At 25.6% G+C, this 24,490-nt stretch overlaps 1 protein-coding gene across 1 annotated transcript; it reads right to left on the bottom strand.

Moving 5' to 3' along the window:
- Positions 1–7,535: 7,535 nt before the first annotated feature.
- On the bottom strand, positions 7,536–24,480 carry LOC145831467 (EF-hand domain-containing protein 1-like). Its single transcript, XM_082938737.1, has 11 exons — positions 24,394–24,480; positions 23,062–23,283; positions 21,896–22,045; positions 20,705–20,842; positions 19,573–19,722; positions 18,841–19,033; positions 10,409–10,550; positions 9,159–9,237; positions 8,798–8,938; positions 8,204–8,420; positions 7,536–7,952 (listed from the first exon to the last, which is right to left on the bottom strand). Exons 1-11 carry the CDS (start codon positions 24,454–24,456, stop codon positions 7,792–7,794), a joined length of 1,656 nt encoding a protein of 551 aa, XP_082794863.1. The 5' UTR covers positions 24,457–24,480; the 3' UTR covers positions 7,536–7,791.
- Between the last annotated feature and the right edge of the window lie 10 nt (positions 24,481–24,490).

Here is a 24,490-nt window from a genome sequence, read left to right as displayed (position 1 = left end):
TTAATAAAAGTAATTTTTTCTATTTCGCTAATGACTCAGTAAAGTTTTATACTTTTGTTAAAATAGTTTAAGAAAATTAATTGTCTATTCCAGCTGACTTATATTTTTGGCATGTAATTTATCTACTGTTAACAACTTTCGTTATTTCTTTATGTTGTGAACTTTGTTTTAACTTGGTTGTTACACAAACAGGCTATTTTAAAAGCTTGAAAACTCAGGTGTGTGTGAAACTTTAATTTCAAACACTTTAAAGAAATATTTTAATTCTCAGAATAGTTTTTATGACTGTAGTGTAGTTTACTAATTGTAGTTTTTTCTTGTTTTCTTACACTTTGTGTACTTTTTGATAATGATGATGTTTTTACTAGGTATTTAAGCTTGATTATAACGATTTATTAGCTTTTTCAACTTTTTATAAACTTAGGCTGGTTTGATACAACTCAGACATTTTTGCTTTTTAAGTGGCAACCATGTAAAGGACTAGTTACTAATAAGATATTTTGTTGAAGTTTTCGGGAATTAATTATGTTTAAGAATTTATTCTAGCTTTCTGGAATACAAACAGGTATCAATTTTATTAAGTTAAATAATTACTAATTTTTTTGATGAGTGTAAACTATTTAACACGCAAAAACTTTTTTTCGAAGTAGATATTCTTAGAAATATGAAAAATTGATAATATTACAAATATATAAAAGTAACCCATAAATTGTCTTTCAAGTTTGGTTTTTATAGAGAGTTAGGTTGTAAGTAAAATTACAAAAGTATTAAGTTTAACTTATTTAGTGCTTATAAAAATACATAGTTTACTAACACTTAAGTATATTAGTCAAAATAATATTTATTCTAATAAATATTAACTTAAATAGGAATTCTATGTATATCTAAAAGTCATTTAAAATGAAAAGATGAGTAAATTAAAACTTTTCTTTAGTGTGACTAAAAGTAAAACCAATAGATATTTCAAATGTCACTAAAACTAAAACTGCGGCCCGCGAAGACTTTGTAAACTTGAAATTTGGCCCGCAACCACCAACTGCCTGCCGACCCCTGGTTTAAAGCAAAATTATTTGTGTAAAATTTATTTTTTTTACTCTACTTTTAATAATTAGTTTTGTACATATATAATAAAAAAATCATCTCTGAAATAGTTAAAGTACTTAAAAAAGGTTATAAGATTTAACAGTAATATCTATTTAGAAAGCTATGCATTTATCTACGGGAAAAATAAAGGTCAAAATTCCACAAAGACAAAATTGCACGACGATAATTTTGCACGAAGAAAAATTTGCACGAGTTACAATTTTGCACGGAGGGTCATTTTTTCACATGAGTAAAAACAAACAGAAAAAAAAAAAAAAATAAAACAAAAAAAAAGATATCAACCGAGCGTAAGGGATGACAGTGTTAGTAAAAAATTGAAACAAATTATAATAAAATCTTAATTAACAAAAAGTAATAGTAATAAGTTACCGACCGAGGATAAGGGCTAGGGGATGCATTTTGTAACCGAGGACGCCAATTGTAATCTGTGGATGTAGGTAACTGTGACATTAAACTTAACTTATACTAAATGGTTATATTCAATAATACTTAGGGCTACTTTATATAATACTGGGCATGAAAATGAATGAACATGTTGTATTGAAGAACAGTTTTGAACACTAACAAATATATAAATAACATCATACTTTAGAAACTACTTTAAATGTGAACAAAACTTTACACACGAATCAGTCTAACAGGAAAATACTTTAAGAATGTATAAAATAAAATAAAATTCAACTACTTGTGTTTAAATAAAAATTAATATAAAAAGTAACACTGTTGTACAAATACTTTAAATACCACAAGAAAACAATATAAGTGTCTATTCAACATGAACAACATCTTAACTGGAGCAGGCTGTGGCTAAAGTTTCCCAATGCTTTCTGTGGCTGATTTATATAGCAGCGTTCTAAATATTTGCAACATTATATCATTAATTTCTTGTCTGCATTATGTTTTCTTTTTTTGTAAGCTGTATTAAACTTGCATCAGTATAAAACTTGACCTTGCGAGCTTTCTCTTAACCGCTTGAACGAACAATGATTTAATCTTTAAACTTTCCATCAAATCTAAACAGTAATCAAGTGCAACTTAATATCCTGTTACAAGTCAAAATAAAAAATAAATAAAAAAACTTAGTTAACAAAAATAAAACTAAAATAAATAAAAATATTAATTAACAACTAAACAAAAAAATTAACCCGTGCAAAATTGTCTGCTCGTACAAAAACTTTCCCACGTGCAAAAGTGTCTTTGTGCAAAATGACCACTCGTGCAAAAGTGTCTTCGTGCAGTTTTGTGCCCTCGCTCAGTTTTGTCCCCTCGTGCAAATTTGACAGTAACCCTTATCTACATCAGGGTTTCTTTTGTGGACTATTTTAGTTATCAAAGGATAACAACTAGCTAGCTAATGGTCGAAAAATTAATTTACAAGTTAAGATAATTAAGATGTGAAAGGGTAATATTTAGCTAAGGAAAACGATTATTGATACCAACTATATTTTGTTCTAAAATTTCTGCTATCTAAATTGCATCACAAAATTTATCAGAAAAGTTATAGATCTTAATTTTTAATAAAATATATTTTAACAAACTATCAAGTTTACAATGAAGCTAAATTATGCTATTATAATACCTGTAATCAAAAATAAGAAATATTTTTACTGTAACTTATTTATTTAAAGTCGTAAAATATGTTACTAACTAGCAACATTTTCTATAATGATTTATTTATCTAAAACTAGTAAAAAAAAGTTTTTTTAATTTTGTTAAGTCAAAAACTTATTAAAACTGAAAAAAGGTAGATATTGTGCACAGTCAGAATTTTTATACTAAAACTTTAACCTTATATTAAAATAAGTGAGACTTTTTGTTTTTTCGTAAAATATTTTATATAAGAACATATTTATACAAAGGGAAATTCTTCAAAGAAATGTTTGTTAGATGCTCTCAATAAAAGTATAAAACTCTTATAAGTATGGCATATTTTTAGATTTAAGTTTTTTGTGAGTTCAAGCCTAAACTTTATGGTTTTGTCAACATATACTTTATAGGTTAAACTCGAGTCGTATATATATATATATATATAAAGCTATAAGTAAATTGTTAAACAATCTCAAATGGAACTTTTGATTTCTGCCATGTCCTTATGGATAAAACTAAAACTTAAGTCTTTAACTGAAAACTGTCTAAATTTTGAATAATCAGACTTTTTAATTCGATTGTTTTTTTTCAATCTAAAAATTGAATCATGTGTAAAATACTTATGGCTAAAATTGAAATCAAAGATAGTAGTAATGGATATATATTACGAGGGGACGGGTCAAATATGCAAAAGTGTCTTCGTGCAATAGTAACTCTTCCCGTTTTTCTGACACCTACCAATGCTACGGAGCTACTTAAAAGCTCGGTTAAGGTTAATTCAGACCTTTAAAATGTTAAACGGTAGCTAAAATAAAATAAAAATCAATCTATCAAGAATAGTTGTTAGCTAGACACTTACATTACCATATCGTAAAATATTAAACATCGTAAAGACTACTTGCCATTTTTTCTAATTTATACGATTATTCAAAACGCAATTTAGCAACATTAAAAAAAAAACCTTTTATAAGCTATGTCTTAAGTTCAAAAGCACTTTCTTACCTAGGTTTTATTGAAAAAAATTAATTTTACTGTTAAAATTTTTAAACAGTTACTAACAATTGTCTAGTAGTGTCAAAAATTCTTATAATGGGCTAATCAATAACTTTGATATAAATATTGGAACATAAGTGACCAGAAATTATACAATAAGATGTACAAGACACACAATTTCAATACAACTTGATTTATTTCAAGCAATTCTCATCAGTAGAGTACAAAGCTAATAAGAGATAAAGTTTTACAAACTTATATAGTAACCAAGTAATCATAAAGTAATCAATAGAATAATAAAACACAAAATTAGTTAGTAATATTTAAAATTATTTTTGTTTACTTACGTTATAATTTATATACAGTAAAACTAAACATAAGAAATCGAAAACAATACTTATAAAGTATTACGAAAATAAAGAAACAGTATAGCCAATATTTTTTGCTTACATAAAACAGGTTTCCTTAACAAAATACAAACAGCTTCTAATTTAATCGAATCAAAAACATTACTACAAGTTATATCAATTTCAAATCTATAAAGGTTATAACTGTTTGCACATATTGAATTATTAACCAAATGTTCTGCAATAGATGAACGTTTAGATGCATTTAAAACTTTGACCGGTATATCATCTTTCTTATCTGAAAAGCAAAAATTCTTAACACTTTTTGGTACATGCTCTTTAATTTTTTTCTTAGATTTCTTGTTTTTAATCCAATAAAACTTGCTTTACAACAGCAGCTGTATTGGTAGACTACCATAATTTTACTTAAATACGTTTGATACTGGATCCTTACCACCTGCTGTTAGTAGTGGTTTAGAGGTGAAGACGATTCTAGAGTTTTGTATAACCTACTTTTAATAAATATTTTTGTACGTATATACAATAACAAAATGATCATTAAAAAATTAAAAATATTTTAATAGGTTTCTAATATTTCTTATTAATTGATTAAATTTGTTTTCTAACATTTCTGAGCTTTTATTTAGTAAATAGAATTTTTAAAGTAACTACCCATTTTTTAGGTCCTAATCTCTTTATTCTATCCAAAATTTTCAAATTTAAATGAATTGTTTTGTTAACTAACTCTTGTGGGTACCCGATTTTGTTTAATAGTAACTTGATCTGTTTGATTTCACTTGTAGCAACTTTGGGGAACAAACTTTATGTGCACGATGACAAAAAATTCTGACTAGACTCACTTTTCTTTTAAACTACAGTTTGATTGAAAATTTAAATAACAACCTGTAAAAAATTTCTTTCTATACACCGATGATAAAGTAATGTTTTCTTTTGTTTAACTTGTACATCTTAATATGCAAGATCATTATTATTTTCTTTTTCCATTGTGACACTAATAGAGTTATGAGCATTGTTCAAAATATTGAAAAATTCATCCATAATTTTCTCGCTTCTGACCAACACAAAACAATTATCAACATACCTTAGGTACAATAAATTACTTTTTAAAGTAGGAATAATTTAAAATTCAATATAACCCATAAATATATTAGCCAATGTTGTCCCAAGGGGGATCCAATGGCTATCCCGTCTTGTTGTGAATAAATTAAGGAATTAAAACTAAACTTAACGCCAGAAGTTGAAAGTTTCAAAAGTTTTTTAAATTCATTCTGTTTATTGTAGGTTTACTTAAGCTATACAATGTATCAACACAAACTTCAATGACCACTACCAACGGTTTTAACGTCAAACGACGCAATAAACATAATGTTTACTAAACTATTATCCCTTTGGAGTAATTTACCTTGTTTTAGGAGGTAAAACTCTTTATTACAAGTTATGTTTGTTAATGCTTTTAAATTTTTATTAATTTATAAGTTAGTATTTTACTGCTGTTCTATTAGATAAATAAACTCTTTAAATTTTATGATTTTTTACTTGATAAGCGCTAAGTCCAACAAACCTTTTTTTCTTCCTCAAAGTTAAACTCTATTTTGTGTATTATGGTAAATAAGGTAAAAAAAACCTTCCAAAAAAGAGTAAAAAATGAAAAAGGTTAAGAACCGCTGGTTTATATTACAAATTTTTAGTGTACAGTATAACAAAGTTATAGAAATATGTTTTACCCTGAAACCACTAGTTTCTTATATACCTCAAAACATCATTGTCAGGGGATTTAGATTTATAACTTATAACAATTATGGTAACTGAATTTAGGCTTTAAAAAAATTTGGCTAATATAAATGTTGTAAAACACTTTTATATACTTTAAGAAAAAGTCGACACATTTCAGTTCACTAATCTTTTTTTTCTTGAGGTATTTTTTAACTAAAAAATAGCTAATACGGTAAAAAAACCAAATTCTTTCAAACACAAAATTTTCAAGTAAGATAATTTTGCTAAGTCTATTTTGAGTGGGTAGCTGTAAAATTTGCATGGGCGTACAAAATTACAATAGGGGACAAAAGTGCACGAATACACTTTTGACTTCGGGTAGTCAGATTTCAATCAGGGGTAGTCAGAATTTATAAAGCGCCGTCCAAATTTACTAGAAAGAGTTCCCTAGCAGGTCATATAAAAAATAATTGATATAAAATCAAAAGTGTGATACATTAAACTCGAAGACAATTTTGCACGGGTTGAATTTTTTTATAATTCTTTTAACTTAGTCTTTTTCTTACTTCTACTGTTACCCCTAACCCTCGGTCGTTAGCTTTTTATCTAATTTATTTTTTTTTGTGTACGTTAAATTTGTTTTTTAATATCAATTTATATTAGTTATTTTTACTATCACTGGTCCCCTAACCCTCGGTCAACAACTTTTTTTATCTTCTAGTTTTTTAAAATTTTCTTTTACTCTCGTGCAAAAATGACCCTTCATGGAAAATTGTATTCGAGTTTAATGTACTACACTTTTGCTTTTATATCAATTCGGTTTTTTATACATGACCTGCTAGGGAGCTTTTTCTAGTAAATTTAGATGGTACAATATAAATCTGACTACCCCTGATTAAAATTAACAAGGACAATAAAAGATAGAAAACAGTAGTAGTAGATTATTAAACTAATTATAGAGTTTAAACATCTAGTAACTAGGAATCACTGGTTTTAATTTACAACTACATGTTAGTTTACCATAAAAATTACTTCAAAACATCAATATAAAACTGTAAGTTGGCAATAGCCTTAAAATTTTGATTAAAAACTAAAAATTATTTGAACTAAATTTCAAAAATTAAATACTGTTGACTTAACTCTTTTTTTTTCATAAACTTAGCTTTTAATAGTAATTAAAGTTTTTATGAAATAATAATTTTTACTAATTTGAACAAAAATGTGTTCAGTCATTAAAGATGAATTTTCAAACAATGGTTTTAACTGTTTTATGTTCAGATAATAATTAATAAACAATTTTTTTAAATCCATTTCAGCTCTCCAAATTTCATAAATTTTAAGTTCATAAAACCCTGGAACCTAGATACTATTAAAAAGACAACAAATATAATATACAAGTCATAACTAAAATGCTCAGTATTAATAAACTTAGCTATATAAAACACTATTTTGGGTCTATGTATAGTTTAGATAAAAACATGTGTTAAAAAGTATAAAAACATTGAAAATATACTCTAAAGCTACTTCAAATGTTTTTTTATAAAAGAACTTTAATGACGACAAAAATCTTTTATCTATATGATAGATTTTTTGTGCCAAATCAAAATTTTTCTAGTTAACATGTGAAATTTCTTAAATTCTAAGTTTTTAGCCTAAATTGTCAAATTCCAGGTTTTTCCAGATTTAAAAGTTTTTTGCCAACCCTGATAAAATAGGATTTTAATTTAATAAATATGATACTACTCTTAAACTTACTTATATTTGCAGGTATATTTTAAACAGACTTGTAAAGAACACAGTGAATAATTTACAATGAGTTAGGAATGATCACAGTTTTAAAAGTATTACAGTGAAAAAAATATCACAGCTTAAAGAAAATATTTCAGTGAACTAAAAGAAAATATCTTGACAACATAGAAAATTTAAAGCTTAAAAAACTTGTGCAAAATTTAAGGCACAAAAGTACACAAAAGCGTTGATCTTAAAAATTGGATCTTTTATAAATATATGCACATAAATATTATGTTTATTCTTGTTTCTCCTCAGTAGCGTCAGCCAGTGGTGATTGAATTTGGTGCAGATTTTTAACGCTCTCTAGCACCGATGATGGCCAGAACCCGGCTTTTTCTTCCAAAAGGGCCACGACTCTCAAATCGCAGTTTACTATCCTGAACTTTGTTCCGAAAACTAATAAAATGAATTAACTTTTATTTAGTAATGTTATTTTTGAAAACAATTATAATGATCTATTTTAAGAAGACAACTTCAGGTTTTTCATTGCATTCTGTTTAAAAATTAAGATTTACATTTGTACATTAAACAAAAAAAAAATTTGAAAAGTCTGCTGTATGTTTTATAAAAAGTAACTCGTTTTTGTTTTTATGTAATTATAATTCAACAAATTAGACTATAACAAACATACAACAAACAAAACAAACACTTAACGACGGCCCCGATGGAGAAGTCCTTGGGTCCGTAGTAAACGGGGTCGTCCCTGGTCCCTTCTCCGTCCTTGGGAACCCTGCAAACCGACAGGAACTTGCCCCCAATCCTGCCCAGGTTCCTAATTGTGAGCTCGTGCACTTTCAGCATGTCATCTGCAAGGTTATACGTCATAATGAACTTCCTCTTCTGATCTTCAGGTCGGTATGAGATCTTAAAAGGTTTTTAATTGTAACTTATTTTGTTTAAACTTAAATATAATTAGAGCCAAAATGAATTTTATTAAACAGAGTGTTAAACTTTCGTTAGTAGTTATTAATAGAACTTATTACAAGTCAAGTAGTCAAGGTTATGTTTGCAAATTTAGTAATGTTTCATTTATAAAATTTTGTGAACAAATAAATATATATTAGTAGCTGTCATAAATAATGTTCGTAACGTTTGTTTTTATTTTATTTCCACTTTAAACTTTAACTATAACAAAAAATACCACACTTTTTACAAAAGATAAAACATAGTTTGGTCAGTTTTAAATGTTTTTCTTTATAGAAAACAACTTATCAGAAGTAAATAAAACTTATCTAGCTTACCATTTGAAGTTCGTATCTGAGTGATTTCTTGTCATTTTCCAGCATTTTAACGAAATCCTTCTTGGGAGGTTGAGGTAGAATTTTCAGGCAGTAGCCTTTGGAATCTTCAATTGATCCAAATCCATTGTATGGTGGTAATTCCTTTTATGGAATATAATTTGTTTACTGGAATTAATCAGTTGTAACTCATTTTTTAGAGTTTAGATAATATTAAGAAATATACAGCGGTGTTAAGTCTATTTATAGACATGAGGTAACAAACTATTGTGATTATAAATTCAAAGTTTAGTATACTTTTTAAATTAAATATTATATTGGTAACTGATCAAACTAATTAAAAACTGAATAAGAAAAAACAAACTCTTGGTGGAACAACAGGCGATGGACCTTGAACATCAATTGGAGTGAAGTCTGTAATACCAAAAGAGTGCCTGTAGTAACTGTGAAAAGAATTTGTTAAAAAAATTTGTTATTTCAATCTTATATCTTTTAAGGCTTCTATTTAGAAACTATATAAAACTAAGACTAAACAGTTTGACATTACTTTCACTAAACTTTATTTATAACCATTTACTAACTATTAACACTTGTACTACCTAACAAAACTAATAATCATGGTCGCCACTAATCAACCTGAGAAAAATTTCCTGACTTTTCCTGACATTTTCCTGACTTTTTACAAAAATTTTCCTGACTTTTCTAAACCAGTTTTACTTATATAAATTGTTCACTAAGTTTAATAAAATACTACCCAAACTATTTAATATAAAATCCTTAAATTACAAATCAGTTAAAAAAAAAAATACTTAAGTAAGTGTAAAAAAAAGACATAGAAAAGTAAATTATATATCTGTTGTATAAAACATTTCCTCTTATCATTTAGTATAAAATTAGTAACAAATAAATATACTCTTATTTACTTTAAAGACTTAAGTTACTCTACAAAAAATACAAATTATAAGTGAACTTAATCTTGGCATATACCTCTCTTATAACTTAGTTTATAATTTTAAACAACCTTTTAAAAATTATAAAGAGGTAAAGTTAACACATAAAAGTATTACTAAACTAACTGCTTAGTTATAAAAAAATCAATTATTTAAACAAAAAACACTTTGATTCTTAAATTATGCTAGATAAACTTTTGTGGATATATCACAGTTTGGCTATGGAAGTGTCCTTGCTACAGATCATATATACTAAAAGCTTACAAAATCTGCTTGTTCAAGTAGGGTACTTGTTCAACATGCTAATAGAAAATTTTTGCAGTTTTATAAAGGATATTTTACTAATTTATACCAGAAGAAGGCATTGGAAATAAAAGTAAATGTTTTTGTAAATTTCTAGGAAAATTTTGGAATTTTTTTCGGACTTTAAAGGACTTTTAATTAGTTTTTACCATTTGAAGGCTTTGGAAAACAAAGAATTTTGTAAATTGAAACTGAGAAAATCTGACTTTATTTTATTAATTTTATCAAATTTCCTGACTTTTTTTCAAAATCCCCTATTTTTTCCTGACTTTTGTCATTTTTTAAATTTTTCCTGACTTTTCCTGATTTCCTGACTGAGTGGCAACCCTGAATAATACATTTAAATAACAGTCGGTCTTACCTTTTAGTAAACTCATCGCAATCATACAACAAGAATCTTCTGTTATAAAGAACAACAGTATTCCCAATTTTCAAATCGGCTGGTGTTATCCATTCTTTGATTTCTTCTTTTGATAATTCCAACGCTATTGCTGGGAAAGAAGCTGGAAAATATAAAGAATATTTTGAAAAATGGTTGTATTTATATTACATGAGTTAAAAACATTTTTATTGTAATTAGATTATTAATTTTAATACGTTGATAATTTGTTAGGGTACACTTACTTAATATACCGACAACTTAAATTTGTTTTTAAATAAATTTTTATACATTATTGTGGCAAAACATTGTTATTCATTATAAATACTCATGCTATATTTATATTTCAATTTATACATTTATATTTCGTTTAATTCAAATTGTTTATCTTTACAACTAACTGTTCAAAGTGCAACAGTATTTATCAAACTTTTAATCAACAATTTTTTTATATGCAGTTACAACCATGCTACTAGTTCTTTGTTTTACAGAAACAATCAATGTTCTTTGTATTACAAATTAAAATACACATACATATACACTTGATAGTATATAAAAATTTCGATTAAAAAGCTGACTTATATTTATTTTAGTATTTGCAAGTTTAGTTTAATTATTATATATAACTATTTTAATTTCATGTGCCATTTCTAATGTGTATTAGTACTTGTTTTATATGATTTTATTCGATAAAAAGTTTTTCATTACTTTTAAAAATACATTAAGTAATTTAAAATTTAACCCTTAAAACAAATGTAGTTTTCTACGGACTAAGAAATTATCAGGCTTTCAGTTAAGACATATTTCATTACTTTAAACCAAACTGAAAAACAGTTATTGTGTAATACACTTTTAGCTCTAAATATTTTTGTCAGGTATAATATGTATTTAAATAATCAAGTTATCAATTCTTTTTAAAGTTTTCATTAAATTTAATGATAATCTTTATTTTTTTACTTTTAATCGTACCGTTTTGTGCTTAATCCTTAATCGTTGGTTTTTAAACACTTTAAGTACCTTTTTTTTTTATAAATTGAAAAATATTTATTACTTGTAAATTATGAGAGGCCGTGTGTAAAAATTTAAATTAGCGGCTGTTAATATTAATAATAACTGCAAGAAGAATTTAAATTTAGGGTACATACAAAAAGAAAAACAATCAATAATTCCTTAAATCCGTTGTAAACAGCTATTTAGGTAATTTAAGAAATAGATGTAGACAAATCCGTCTGCAAAATTTAAAGTAGACTGGTCTTTGACATTTACTTTTGGGAAACAAACAATACTAAGATAAACAACAATTGTCACTTTGAAATTAATTTTACTTTTCTATCAATTTTATTTTATGCAAAATGTATGATATCTTGATTGAAGCACAATTTGTTTTTTTAGGTATTTTATTTTCGATTTTTTACATAATTTTGATTTACTTTGAGCTCCTAATTAACACATAAGATAAATGCTATAAACACCTAATGCTGAAAATGTTTCAATTCTTTATAAACTCGTTAGAAAAAGTAATGCTATAATTTTATCTGGGTTGCTAACAAGAATAAGCCTAAGAACTAAAAAAGTATTTATCTGCATAAAAATTAAATTTTTACTATCATTTAATCTTAAATACCTTTCAAAGTTATAATATAAACAAAAGAATGTGTTACCAAGATGAAAAAACATAACTTTTAAGATAAAATGTTAATTTTAAGTCGCAATTATACGCCTGTTATTAAGAAATATAGAACTAACCTGAGTAACTAGCAACCTATAATATACTTTTAAATATTCCCCACACTATTAATTTCTAAAAAATTCTCAAGAAATTTGCCTTACAGATGCTTAATCAGTTTGTTAATTTAAAACTTGGCTATTTTTACTTTAAAAATTTAATTGTTGATATTTATATACATAATTAAAACTTGTTATGGTACCTTCCTGATTACATAAATCTATACATAAGATTATATCTTGAAAGGGAATATAGCTACTAAAAATTTTAGAAAGAAGCTTAGACAATTTTACTTTAAAAAATCTTTGAATTAGTTTTTTAATTTAAAAAAAGTATGAAAAGTAAAATTCTAAAAAAATCAGTTGTATAAAATCTTTAATCAACTTTATAAACGTAAATACTCTTCAAATAGTTAGGGAAAAAACAAACTAAATTAGTTAACATGGGAAATATTACAAAAACTTACATATCTATACACGTTTTTAAGTTCTACAGATAACTGATTAAGAATTTGTTTATTCCATGTATACTGTGTTAATGTGAAAATTTTATATTTCTTTTTGTAAAAATTTTTATTATTTAATAGCAGTTTGTTTGACTTGCATAATTTAACTTTCTATCCTTTCAACAACATTAAAAGCTACCTAAACAAACCTGACATCTAGTTATTGTTCTAATATATCTATTCTCTAATATTCATTGATATTTAGGAAAACGTTATCGGCTTGTATGGTAACTACATATTAAGTAAAAATGACATCTAGCTTATAAAAGAAAAGCCACTCTTTGAGGAAAAAGACCGTCTACTTTACTTCTAGCTTGCCTGAGTTTTATGAGAAAACTAAAAGCAATAAATATTAATCACAAAAAAAAATAATTGAGCTTAAATATTGGAATAATTAATTATATCTTTATAAAGAACCATAATTTTAGGAAAATTTGATTAAAGTCAAAAAAAAAAATCGTAAAGTTAAAGAAAAAATACAAACTAGCTTCAGATATTTTGAGTATGTGACAGCCATGTTATAGAAAAATAGAGTTAGAACCTGTTTTTTGTATGTAATACATATTGTACTAATTTTATTCCTTAGAATTATAGTTATTTAATTTAAGAGTTATAACTACAGTGTTATATCTATAAGTTATAAGTTTTGATTTACAAAAATCTTAAACAATACAGTTAAAGACACACAATGCATAGTAACATCAATAAGGTTGTAAATAGTTAAATCAACTTTTTTATCTAATTATCAATGATAAAAACAAGCAAGAAAGTCACACGGTCTGTTAAATTTAAATAAATATTAGGTTACCTTATTATGCTTTATTTGATATCAGTCAATAACAAAAGTTTCGTGTGACTATCTTGTTTGATTTTATATAAATTGGGTTTTTTAATAATTTAAACTGGATTTTGTTTTTATTTAGAATTTTCATTCATTTCAGCTAGAAAACCTTGAACAGTTAAGAAGCTAACAGTTTTTAGAGATAAATTATTTAAATTGAACTAAAATCACGGAGATCAAGATGTTAATATACACAAAACACTATGTTATAGGACATGAGAAAAAATAGGTTAGAATGACTTGCTACAAATATTTTTCAAAACAGGATTTCAAACTAAAACTATGTTTGTGCTTGTTTAGATCCTAAAGCTATATAAATTAATTATAGTTTAGTTTATAGTTTCAGTAACACAAAAAGTCAGTACAGCTTAAAACTTATTTTAATAAAGAGATTAGCAGTCCAGAAGTTTAAAAAATAATATTCCACTTAATGTAAATAATTTACGTAATAAGTATTTTAAGGTATATACTTAAATCTAATGAGTTTTTTTTAACCCGTAACGAATATGACATTATTAAAAATAAAATGAAAAAATCTAGCAAAATTGTCACACGAAACTCTTAAAGACTTAATCAAAACTTAAATATAGAGCTACAGAATAGCTTAAGTTTTTATTAGACTTCTTTTGATATACATAATTATCTCAGGCCTATCTTACTTAGAAGAAATTAAGCTTAACTTAATATAACTAATAACATATCAAACAAAAACTGTATAAGTATAACAAATTAAGCTGATTATCTAGCTTTTGTTAACAAATACAGTTAATTACTAGTACACGTATAAAACAAAAACAAAATTTAATAAAGTTTCTTCCATCTCAATGCATTCAATCTTGTCTAAAATCCTTGTAAAGTTGTCTAAAACTTTGTACCTCCTGCTAAAACTAAATCTGAAACTTTACTAAAAACTGTGTTAAAATTAAACGCTTCCTGCAAAATTTACATAACTAAATATAAATAATATTTTGTCTGATTAAAATTAAATGATCAAGTTAATACTTTAAATACTTCCAATATAATAATATCTAATTTGTTATCAATTACTGACCGTGTGACTTTCTTCAATAAGAACAACATATATTTTACTTAAGATATCGTACAAATAATCTTTAATCTTAGTATTTATAGTCAATATTTATCTCTGGGTAGTAAATTAAATAATGTTAGTAACTAAAAATGTTTTTATCAAAACCAGTTTACAAAAACTTAAGTGAGAGAATTTATAGCATTTGGTCACAACTTAAACAATCAAATTAATCAAAACAACAATGAAAACATTCAATACAAATATGAGCAAAAATATTATTCAAATATAAAAGTAGAAATAAATAAACTTAAAAACAAAACATTTACTTTTAAAGTATTTGATTTTATTTTCTAAACACTCTCTTTTTATTTATATTGTTTAGGTGAAAACGACTTCAGATCACTATTTCAACTAATATAAAATAAATCAAATCATTAAACAACATCCTTTTTTAGTGACAGCCACAAATAAAAACTCACACACTTGTTAAAATCATAAACTGATTTAATTAAACAACGAATTTTAGGGAAAATCACTAAAAGTTGAGTTTATTTTATTATATGTGAAAGTATAACAAATTAATACTTTTTAGTTATGACAACTAGTTAAAAAAACTTGTAATTGATAATCACGTAAACAAAATTAGAGTTTTTACAAACTTTTTTAATTTAGTTCTTGCTTTTGATTTTTTTTTTTTCTTGAATTTAAAGGAACTAGTTTATAAATTTTTACACTTTAACTTCTCTGTTTTACATAATCAACATTTTTAAATTCTCAAAAATACTACCACATTTTGGTTGCTAAAAATATCACAACTAGTCTTCTTCAAAATTTCAAATACAATCAAACTTATAAGAATACTCCAAGACTACTATATAACTAGTTTAATTACCATATACATTCCTACCAGAATTGTTCTGAGTTACCTTTTAAAGATATTAAATAGTTAGTGAAGTTTATAACTTTCTACTCCAATCTAAAAAATTACTTTATTTAGCATTTCAGTAAAAAACATGATAATGCGCTTAATTTAAGTTGTTAAACTTTTTTGTTTACTTTGTCATATATACTCTTGAACTTATAAACTATGAAATAAAAAATTGTTAAATAGCTTTATGCTATCCATTAGCCTGAAAAATTCTTCATTTTAATAATCATTTTTTCTTCTAACATGATAAATGTAATCAAATAAAGTTTTAAAAAAAATAGGTTTGTGATCAACTATAAGACACTTAACATATACAACATAAACAATACAGTCAGCTCAGTGTACATTTTTTTCACAATTCTTTGTCATATTTATTTGATATCTTCTTATACAAATTTACTATTGTTTTACTAGAATAAGAGTAATAAATAAGGTTATAAAAATGCATACATCACACAAAATATGACTATTTAAATATATCTTTTCAGTTACAAAACTGCAATAAATAAACGTGCGTCAATTCAATAAAAAGTTTTAACTGCACGACTTCTTATTAAACAAACTATAATTTATGATTAAATAGCAAGTATTGTAACAATTTTCAACATAAACATAATAGAAAATTCTTTTTTCAAGATAGTTTCTCACTTGTGTAATAAGTGTTTTTGTGTTACCTAAGTTTGTACCAGGGTTTCCCAAACTTTTTTTCAAATGGTCCCCTTTAAAATATTAAAAAAGCTATAGCCCCCTGTATTAAGATTACTCAAAAACTATCGTAAAAAAACACCTAAGACCTTTTTTTTTTGATTTTCATCAGCAACTCCAGAATATCTAGTGTAAGTTTCAAAATATGACCTAATGGCCCCTTTTACCCCTTTGCTGCTCATGGCCCACTTTGGGAAACCCTGGATTATATCAATATGTTGTATAAGAACTTCATAAAATATTTCAAACAAATTTATTAGAATTCACTTTGTTGACAGCTTTTTTGTTTTCCATTTTCATTTTCGATTACAATTCTAATTTCATAGAGCTTTTGCAAACTAATATACAACTCTTAGTTTTAGTTTTAAATAAATATCAATTATTCTCTAATTGACTAGAAAGGAAAAAAAATACTATTAGTTCAATGAAGCTAGTTAAAATATCAAAGTTGTTTTTAACAAATTGTGTTTTCAATTTATTCACGATCTAAACTATAAGACGTTAAATTGATTAATATATTTTTTATCATCAGTACACTATAATATGTACCAAGAAAAGCATGACAAATACAAAACTATAGTTTTTATATTCTAAATAGGGATATTTTAATTTTTCAATATAATTTAGAGAGTTACCACAAGTCATGTTTATATGAACTGTTGACGTTTTTACACAAGACACTTTTATCATGCGTAATCGTGAACTTTGTATACTGTATTAATGTAGTAAAATTAATTTTAATAACAATATAATCGTAAATACCTAACCAATATTTTTATTCATTAGTTTACTGATCTATATTTAACATGTACATTATTTGGATAACAACCAAGTATCTACAACCATTGAACTGATAGACTAGTAAATCTTAGCTTTTTATAATCTATTTGTTAACATTAAATCATTTGACTCTTTATTTTCGTAAATCTTTATTTTCGAAATATATATTAATAGAATGATGATAATCAATTTTCAGTATATATAAAAAATATAACGAAAATGATATTATAAAAACTTACTTCCACCAAAGCCATAGCTAATTTTGTAGGTGCTAGACTAATTTTATGTTATTTTAATAATCACTAACAAAAACATGTTTACATTAATTTGTGCATGTTTACAATAAATAGTAATACTATGTAGTTAGTTATGTTACGCAGACCTTAGAATATTTAATACAGATTATTATAACTTCAATAACATTTCAGCCTTATTAATACTACAAAGAGTTCACTTGATAAAACTGTACATATATTACCATAACTAAAATCTTAGTTTTATTATGTCTTCGCAACGTATACGCATTGTTCATTTCGTTACCAACTATCTTAAGTTCACTTACAATTTAGAAAAACAACTTTATATGTTTAGCTACTGTTATTACTATGTAACCTCAGTACACCAGCAAAGTTGTTTTAATGTAAAACTTTATTTTGTGTGGTGCCAATGTTGTACTCAACAACTTATTACAACTCAAAGAGCTTTGAAGTAAAGTTAAATTAATTGTTTGTAAAACTAAGCAGACTATTTAATTTTAAAATATTATTTATTGGGTACTAATTAATCACACATCTACTAATCGTTGCATTATTTTTAACATTTTAGAAAATTAACATATTCCATTACTTCATATTCAATATTTAAATAATGTTTTTTATCAAAATACTGAGTTAAAGCTAACATTTGTTTTAAAATTATCAAGTCTTTTTACACTTACAATTTTCTTAACTTAATTCACAAATTTGATCATATCTCTATGTTAAATTTAAACTCGCAGTAATACGTATATTGTAGTTATATGTCATTAAAATCCTTACTAATAAAATATTATACTTTTAGTATTAGATATTGTTACAATACTTTTCTATTTACTTTAACATTTTACTTGTTTTAAACTTAATTATCCTTTTTTGTAATTAATGCAATAGAAATTACAAAGAGTATAACAAAAAAAACTAGTAGTCAACACATCAAAAATTTATATGCAATGAGATATGAAAATTAAAACTCACAGAATGTGTATTTACTTACATTTTTAATCTTAACAAACTAATAGTTTGTCTTTAGTAGTAAATCTATAAAATCAAACCCTGCAATTAGACCAACAAATACACAACATAAATACCTAACAACATCTTCAAAACAATTAACTAATCCAAAACATACAGAAATGACTAACAATTATTAAACTAACTGGTTTCATACTGGTTTCAACACAAACTACAAGATTTTTCACAACATCATAATAGATATGTTACTTAAAAGTACAACACTGTTCGATACAAATCATGTAGGTATTATATCGTTCTTATTACAATCAAACTTAACACTGATTCAAAATAAGAAATGAAAAAGTTTGCATAAGCATATACAATATAAAATATATACATTAACATATCAACAAATACACAAATTATTTGTAAGTTCAAATAGAATCAGAGATAAATGTGTATGCAAAACACAGTAAACTTACCACAACTAACACAACACTTTTAAGTGAAAATTTTTAAAATAACAACTCAAAAAATGCTTTCACATTAATTCAAACACCAAAAAGTTAAAACTAAATTTTCATAAATTACTTACTACATCCATTGTTTTAAATAAAAAATATCATTGCTCATAAGTTTGTGTTTTAAAACTAAAAAGCATAAAACTTCTACAACTATTCAAACTAACATTTGACATTGGACCGGTCCTTGGGTATCTTCTGCCTACCGATGATGGACGGGAAGGGGTCCTGACCATCGTTGTCCTTCCTGACCTCATTCACCTCAACAGTGTCGTCCACCAGGAAGTAGTGGAGGATGAACGGGCGAAGTTGACCGAACATCGCGTCACGGTCGTCCCACACGCACCAGAACCTCAACACCTGTTTCGTGTTAGGGGATTTTTTTAATAATTTGTTGGATTGAAACTGTACGGTTAAATATGGATTAAAATACTTTTAAGTTTAAGTACCTGGTACAAAAGTGTTTTTTTTTCATGTGATTAACTTTTTGAATGTTTTTTAAGGAAGTATTTTAGAACCTGAAAATGTTTGGCTTATAAGTTTTTGTAAGGTAAATTTATATAACAATGATGAATCTAACAATAGTTCTAGTGAATGTACCATATACACCAGAACTTTTTATATCATAAATCAATAATCTTTAAACCATTTTATAAGCTGTAAAGTCTTGCAGTAGGATTGATATTATATAAAACTTTACTAGAACAATTAACCACTTAGTTCAGTTAGTGTTCGATAGTTAAAACTAAACATTACGAAACTATTATATACAAGTAACCTAAACTGGTTCAAAATTTTGAATTAACTTTATCAATCAGAATTCTTCAATAAGAACAACAATTAAACTTGTTAGTATACTACTACTAAAAAGCGTTCAATAAAGTAAAAATAAAACAAACTTTTCTGTCGAGCTCGAGGAATCGTTTTCTTTCATCCCACTCTGACTTGGTGACTGTCTGGTGAGGCTTCTGGATCCTGGATAGAGTGTAAGGATCACCCGGGATATTCTCGAAATCGTTGATTACTATACCTCTGGCTGTCAGGTAGTCCTATGGAGGTGTTGTAGTGTTATAAGGGTAAAGTTAAAATTTAAAAAAAAATTTGAAACCTTAGTAGATAATTATTAAATAGTTGATAATTAGTAAACTGTTTTTGTTAAATTAACATTCGCTTTCATGAGAGGATTTAAATCAAACGTTTATTTGTCAAGCTATTTATTAATTTTTGTTTCATTAAACTATACTACTTATAAATTATCAGAACTTTTTGTCAATAAGAATTTTACTTGAGTTACTTTTATTCACTTTTGTTTCAATAGTATTATTTAAAAAATAAAAGGTATTGTATAAATGTTAAGTTTGCTTTAGCAAACTGATTTTTTGTTGAACATATTTAAAAAAACAAACTCACATACTTTGAAGTTTTAAAAATTAATTAAGTAACTTAGGAGGGTCAAAAGTATAATTTTAATAAGTTAAAAAGCTGTAGAAAAATACTGCTGCAATAAAATATACCATTACCTCAATTTTTAATCATTCCTCTTTAAATTCTAACAATTAGTAATTTTTAAATAATCGTAAATGTTTTTTTTTTTTATTGAACTAGCTCTTTAGAAAAACTAGCAGAAAAATGATGAATTTTTAAAAAGCTTAAAAATATAACTTCTAAAAGACTTTAGTATTTTTTGAACTAAAAAACTTCTTTTATTAAGCGAATGATTATCATTAAGATATCTGTTTTCAAAGAAAGTTTTCAGTATACTTTTAAAATAAGTAAAATATGCATTTTGTATGTTAGAAAAATTATTACAATTAAGTTAATTTATGTTTACTTATATTAACAAATTAAAATATATCTTGTGTGAATTAAATGTTTTACACCCTTAAAACTACTTCATTTAAAATGTTTTTACAGAAACAAAAATTGCGAAAACACATGAAATCTCACTTCTTAAACCCTCAACCTTGACGTGAACTTTCACATGTTTTTACAATAAAATTTAATACCCATTGTATTGATGTGCAAACAAACTTGAGTGAATTGGTCGCAACGCGTCAGCCTAAACACTTTTCCGTACACGCAGAAGTTCTGCGCGCAGTTAAGGTCTTTCCAGTGGTAATTGTTTCCTTGGTCGTCCTTCGGCAGCTGCTGCCTTCTCAGAAACTTGCCCTGTTCGAAAATTGTTTGTTTTTAATAACTTTTTTTTTATTTAATTATAAAATGACTTTTGTTTTCTAAGTTTGTTTACTAAACACTGATAAATCTATAGAAAACTTAAATAAACAAAATTTGCTTGACAGGTGGATATAATAGATGAAACAAGTTAATTAAAATTAAACCTCAAATTTTGTTTTAGTCGAGAAATCAGTTTTATTTTTTATAATAAAAAGTCTATTACATCACAGTTACTATTATATATAATATATAGATATTAATATTATAATATCTGTTACAAACTATGTTGTGTTGGTAAAACAGATTACAATAGCTTTTTTTACAAACTTTTTTTATATGGTATTTAATAAAGCTATAAGGTTAATAAGTATATTTAAAGTAAGTTTTTAAAGCAAACTGTTTATGCACTTTATTTAAATTAGTTTTATATGGCATAAAATGAGTTGTAATAATTAATTGTACTAGTTAAGAGAAAGTTTACATTATGTATATAACAACTGCATTGTCATATCAAACAAGTTATTAAAGTTCAATAGCGCTACATTATAACAAAACAGCTGTTGGATTTGCACATTTGTAAAACAACTTTTAAATAAACATTCGTGTATTTGAGCATTTATTCCTTTTTAAACACATAAGAGGTTTTTTTTACCAGGAAGTCAACATTTTTTTTTGAATTATTAATAGGTTTGTTTATTTGCCTTTTTAAAAGGTTATCTTTAGCCCTAAGATGCTTAAAAATATTGATTAGTACTCGCCGTACAAAAATATAAATAAATTATAACGCTTTTACTTTTAATGCAATTTAAAAATAACATGACTTGAATTGTTGATTCAAGTTGTTTTTATTAGCTTTAGTTTATCTTCCAATTTTTTAAACAAATTATTAATTTTTGTAAAACTTATAAATTGTTTATTTATACTTCTTACTTAAAAGATTACTGAAAATTCATTTGTTTTCAACTTGAGATATGAAAAACTTTTGTTACAAAACATTCACTAGCTCAAAATTTTAATAAATAAATAAAACAAAAACTTTGAACAAACCTGTGGGATACCGGAGTTCTCAACTTTTGGTTCGATGATAGCAATGGAGTCGTCTTCCAGGTAATAGTAGAACTCAACAGGCCTGACTCTGTAGAACTCCTGTGCTGATTCGTTCACTGTTTCCTTGAAATATCCGTCAAATTTCAGCACCTGTTCAAATAATTTAATGTTCTGTGTATAAAACATACTTACGTTTTTATTAATTACACATATGATTATAAAAAATCAAACATATATAATAAATTTAAAATTAAAAAAACACATTTTAGTTTTTAACTGTTTCTAAATATAATAATAGATATTATCTTAACCTTTATTTTTACTAAAACCGGAAAGTTTTAAATTTCTCAATTGTAATTACTAGCAAAAATAAACAGCTATGCAAAAAGTTTAAAGACTTTATCAAATTTCATAATACACTTTCATTTCATTAGTACTTATATTTGACCGCATTTTTTGTCAGTTAAGGCAATAGTAATACCTTCTAATCAAGAAATACCTGCTGTTACTATTTTTTTTTATTAAACTATACTTTAATTGTTTTACAAAAGCTTTAAATCAGAAAAAAATTATAAACACTCTTTTATATAGACCGAATGTAAAGAATTTTTTTTACATGATTTAATGTACTAATTTATTGCTAAGAACCAAAAGTTTTCCATTAGACAACTTTATTTAAGCAGTGCTTTCAAAATTTAACTAATTTTCTTTTCAAAACAAAATAAATACTCACAAAAGTAATCAATCAAACAAATTACGAGTAAATTTAAGAAACAATTAATATAAAACTAATCAAATTAACCATAAAAACTAAAAAAGATGATTAGAACAAAAATGGACTATTTAAAAAAGTTTAGCTTAATTCTAGATCATTTATCAGGACCTAGTTGATGATTCAGTTTTGGTTTGTACTTTTTAATAATAACTGCCTTTACTGATAATTAAATAAAAATTCAATTACATCAATAAAATTGAAAATATTATCATGATTTTGACAAATTTTACATTGTTCTATATGTGAGAATACTGCACTATTTGTCGGCCTGGTATGTTCTTTAACTCTGACAAACAGTTATCGTTTTAGAAACAGTAATTATTTTGAAAGCACTGCTTAAATAAAATATTTTATAAAACTGTTGCATTAAAAAAAGTACTCCAAAACGAACCTTCTTATCAAAAGCAACGTGGGCAGGTATGAACACTTCTGGTGGCGCCTGCTTGGCTTGCCCGTAAGTGAGGGTGGGCATCTTGTTGGCGAGTTCGTTCAGTTCCTGCTCTGATATCTGGTTGTTGTACAGCTTCTCCCCTCCCAACCCTACTCTCACCAGCTTCTGCCGCATGTGACCGTTCTTGTAATCCAGTGTGTTTGATACATGGAACCTCTGTTTCTGTTTTATTTAAATATGAGTTGTATATGATTTATTTAACTATAAATTCTTGTAATATAGTATGTAAAATAATAAGTTAATCTAAGTAGCGATCTAACTAAGTTCTTAATAGAGTTTATTAATAATTAAAAAGCAAAAAACAAATGTGAGGTAACTTAAATATTTATTATTCAAAACAAAATAATTTTCAACTTTTATTTTTATCGTATACCCAAATCAAAATTTTATTAATACTTAACACATGTTTTTAAAATTCATCATAGGAAAATTTCAACTATGATTAAATATAATAAGCAGTGCTTATACAAACTGTCAAGTTTTTTATATACTTTATGCACAAAAATGTAACAGTAAAGAATTAAAATAACTATTCAAACATTAGTATAAAAAGCAGACGTAAGAGTCCGACAATATATATATAACTTTACAAAACTAGTATGTTATAAAATTTATCAATTTATTTAAATACTGCCTTAAAATTCTTAAATGACCAAGTATTTCCAGACACAACTACTGCTTTAACTATATTTTTGAATAACAAACTAATTTATAGTCAGACTATTTTTTTCTCTAGAGCCTAATTTACAATGGTCACTACTTAGCTAAGTTATCTTCAACACAAAATAAACATTTCAAACTGTCAAATTCTATAAATTATGCAAATGTGAATGACTTCAAGTAGAGCATTATTGGCTGTCTTTCAAAATTTTAGTTTACGGTGCATTTAAAACTCATTTTCATTTAATAAATTTTCAGTGTTTAAGTTCAACTTGAAAAGGAAAAAAATAATAATTTTTTACATCTGCTAATTATTTTACTTTTCAATCTAAAACAAAGTTAATTTTTAAATTTTAAGTATACTTAACAAAATAGCTTGTAGAACTTAAGGTTTAAAATATATGCTTCTAAAAATGGTTAACACTATTCACTAACCTTTAGTTTTTTAAACTAAAGCAATCTTTATTACAAACTTTAGCTAGACTTTTGATTAAGCTGTGTTTATATTATTGATTGAAAATACAAAATAATAATTGTTAATATATTACAATCAAGATTACTTAGCTAACTTTTATCTAAAATATTAACATATAGCAATAGTTGTCAACTAACAGTAGGGTCTTTAAACGAGTTTCCAGGCAGAAATGGCAAATGGTCAGGCCGTGTGGTAGCCATATTATGACGTAATAATTAGTACCTGCAAAACTGA

Source organism: Thalia democratica, chromosome 3 (genome assembly GCF_965202585.1).
Source record: "Thalia democratica chromosome 3, ktThaDemo2.hap1.1, whole genome shotgun sequence".
NCBI lineage: Eukaryota > Metazoa > Chordata > Thaliacea > Salpida > Salpidae > Thalia > Thalia democratica.
The sequence above is the reverse complement of the archived record's forward strand: the minus strand, read 5'-3'. Positions and strand labels throughout refer to the sequence as shown.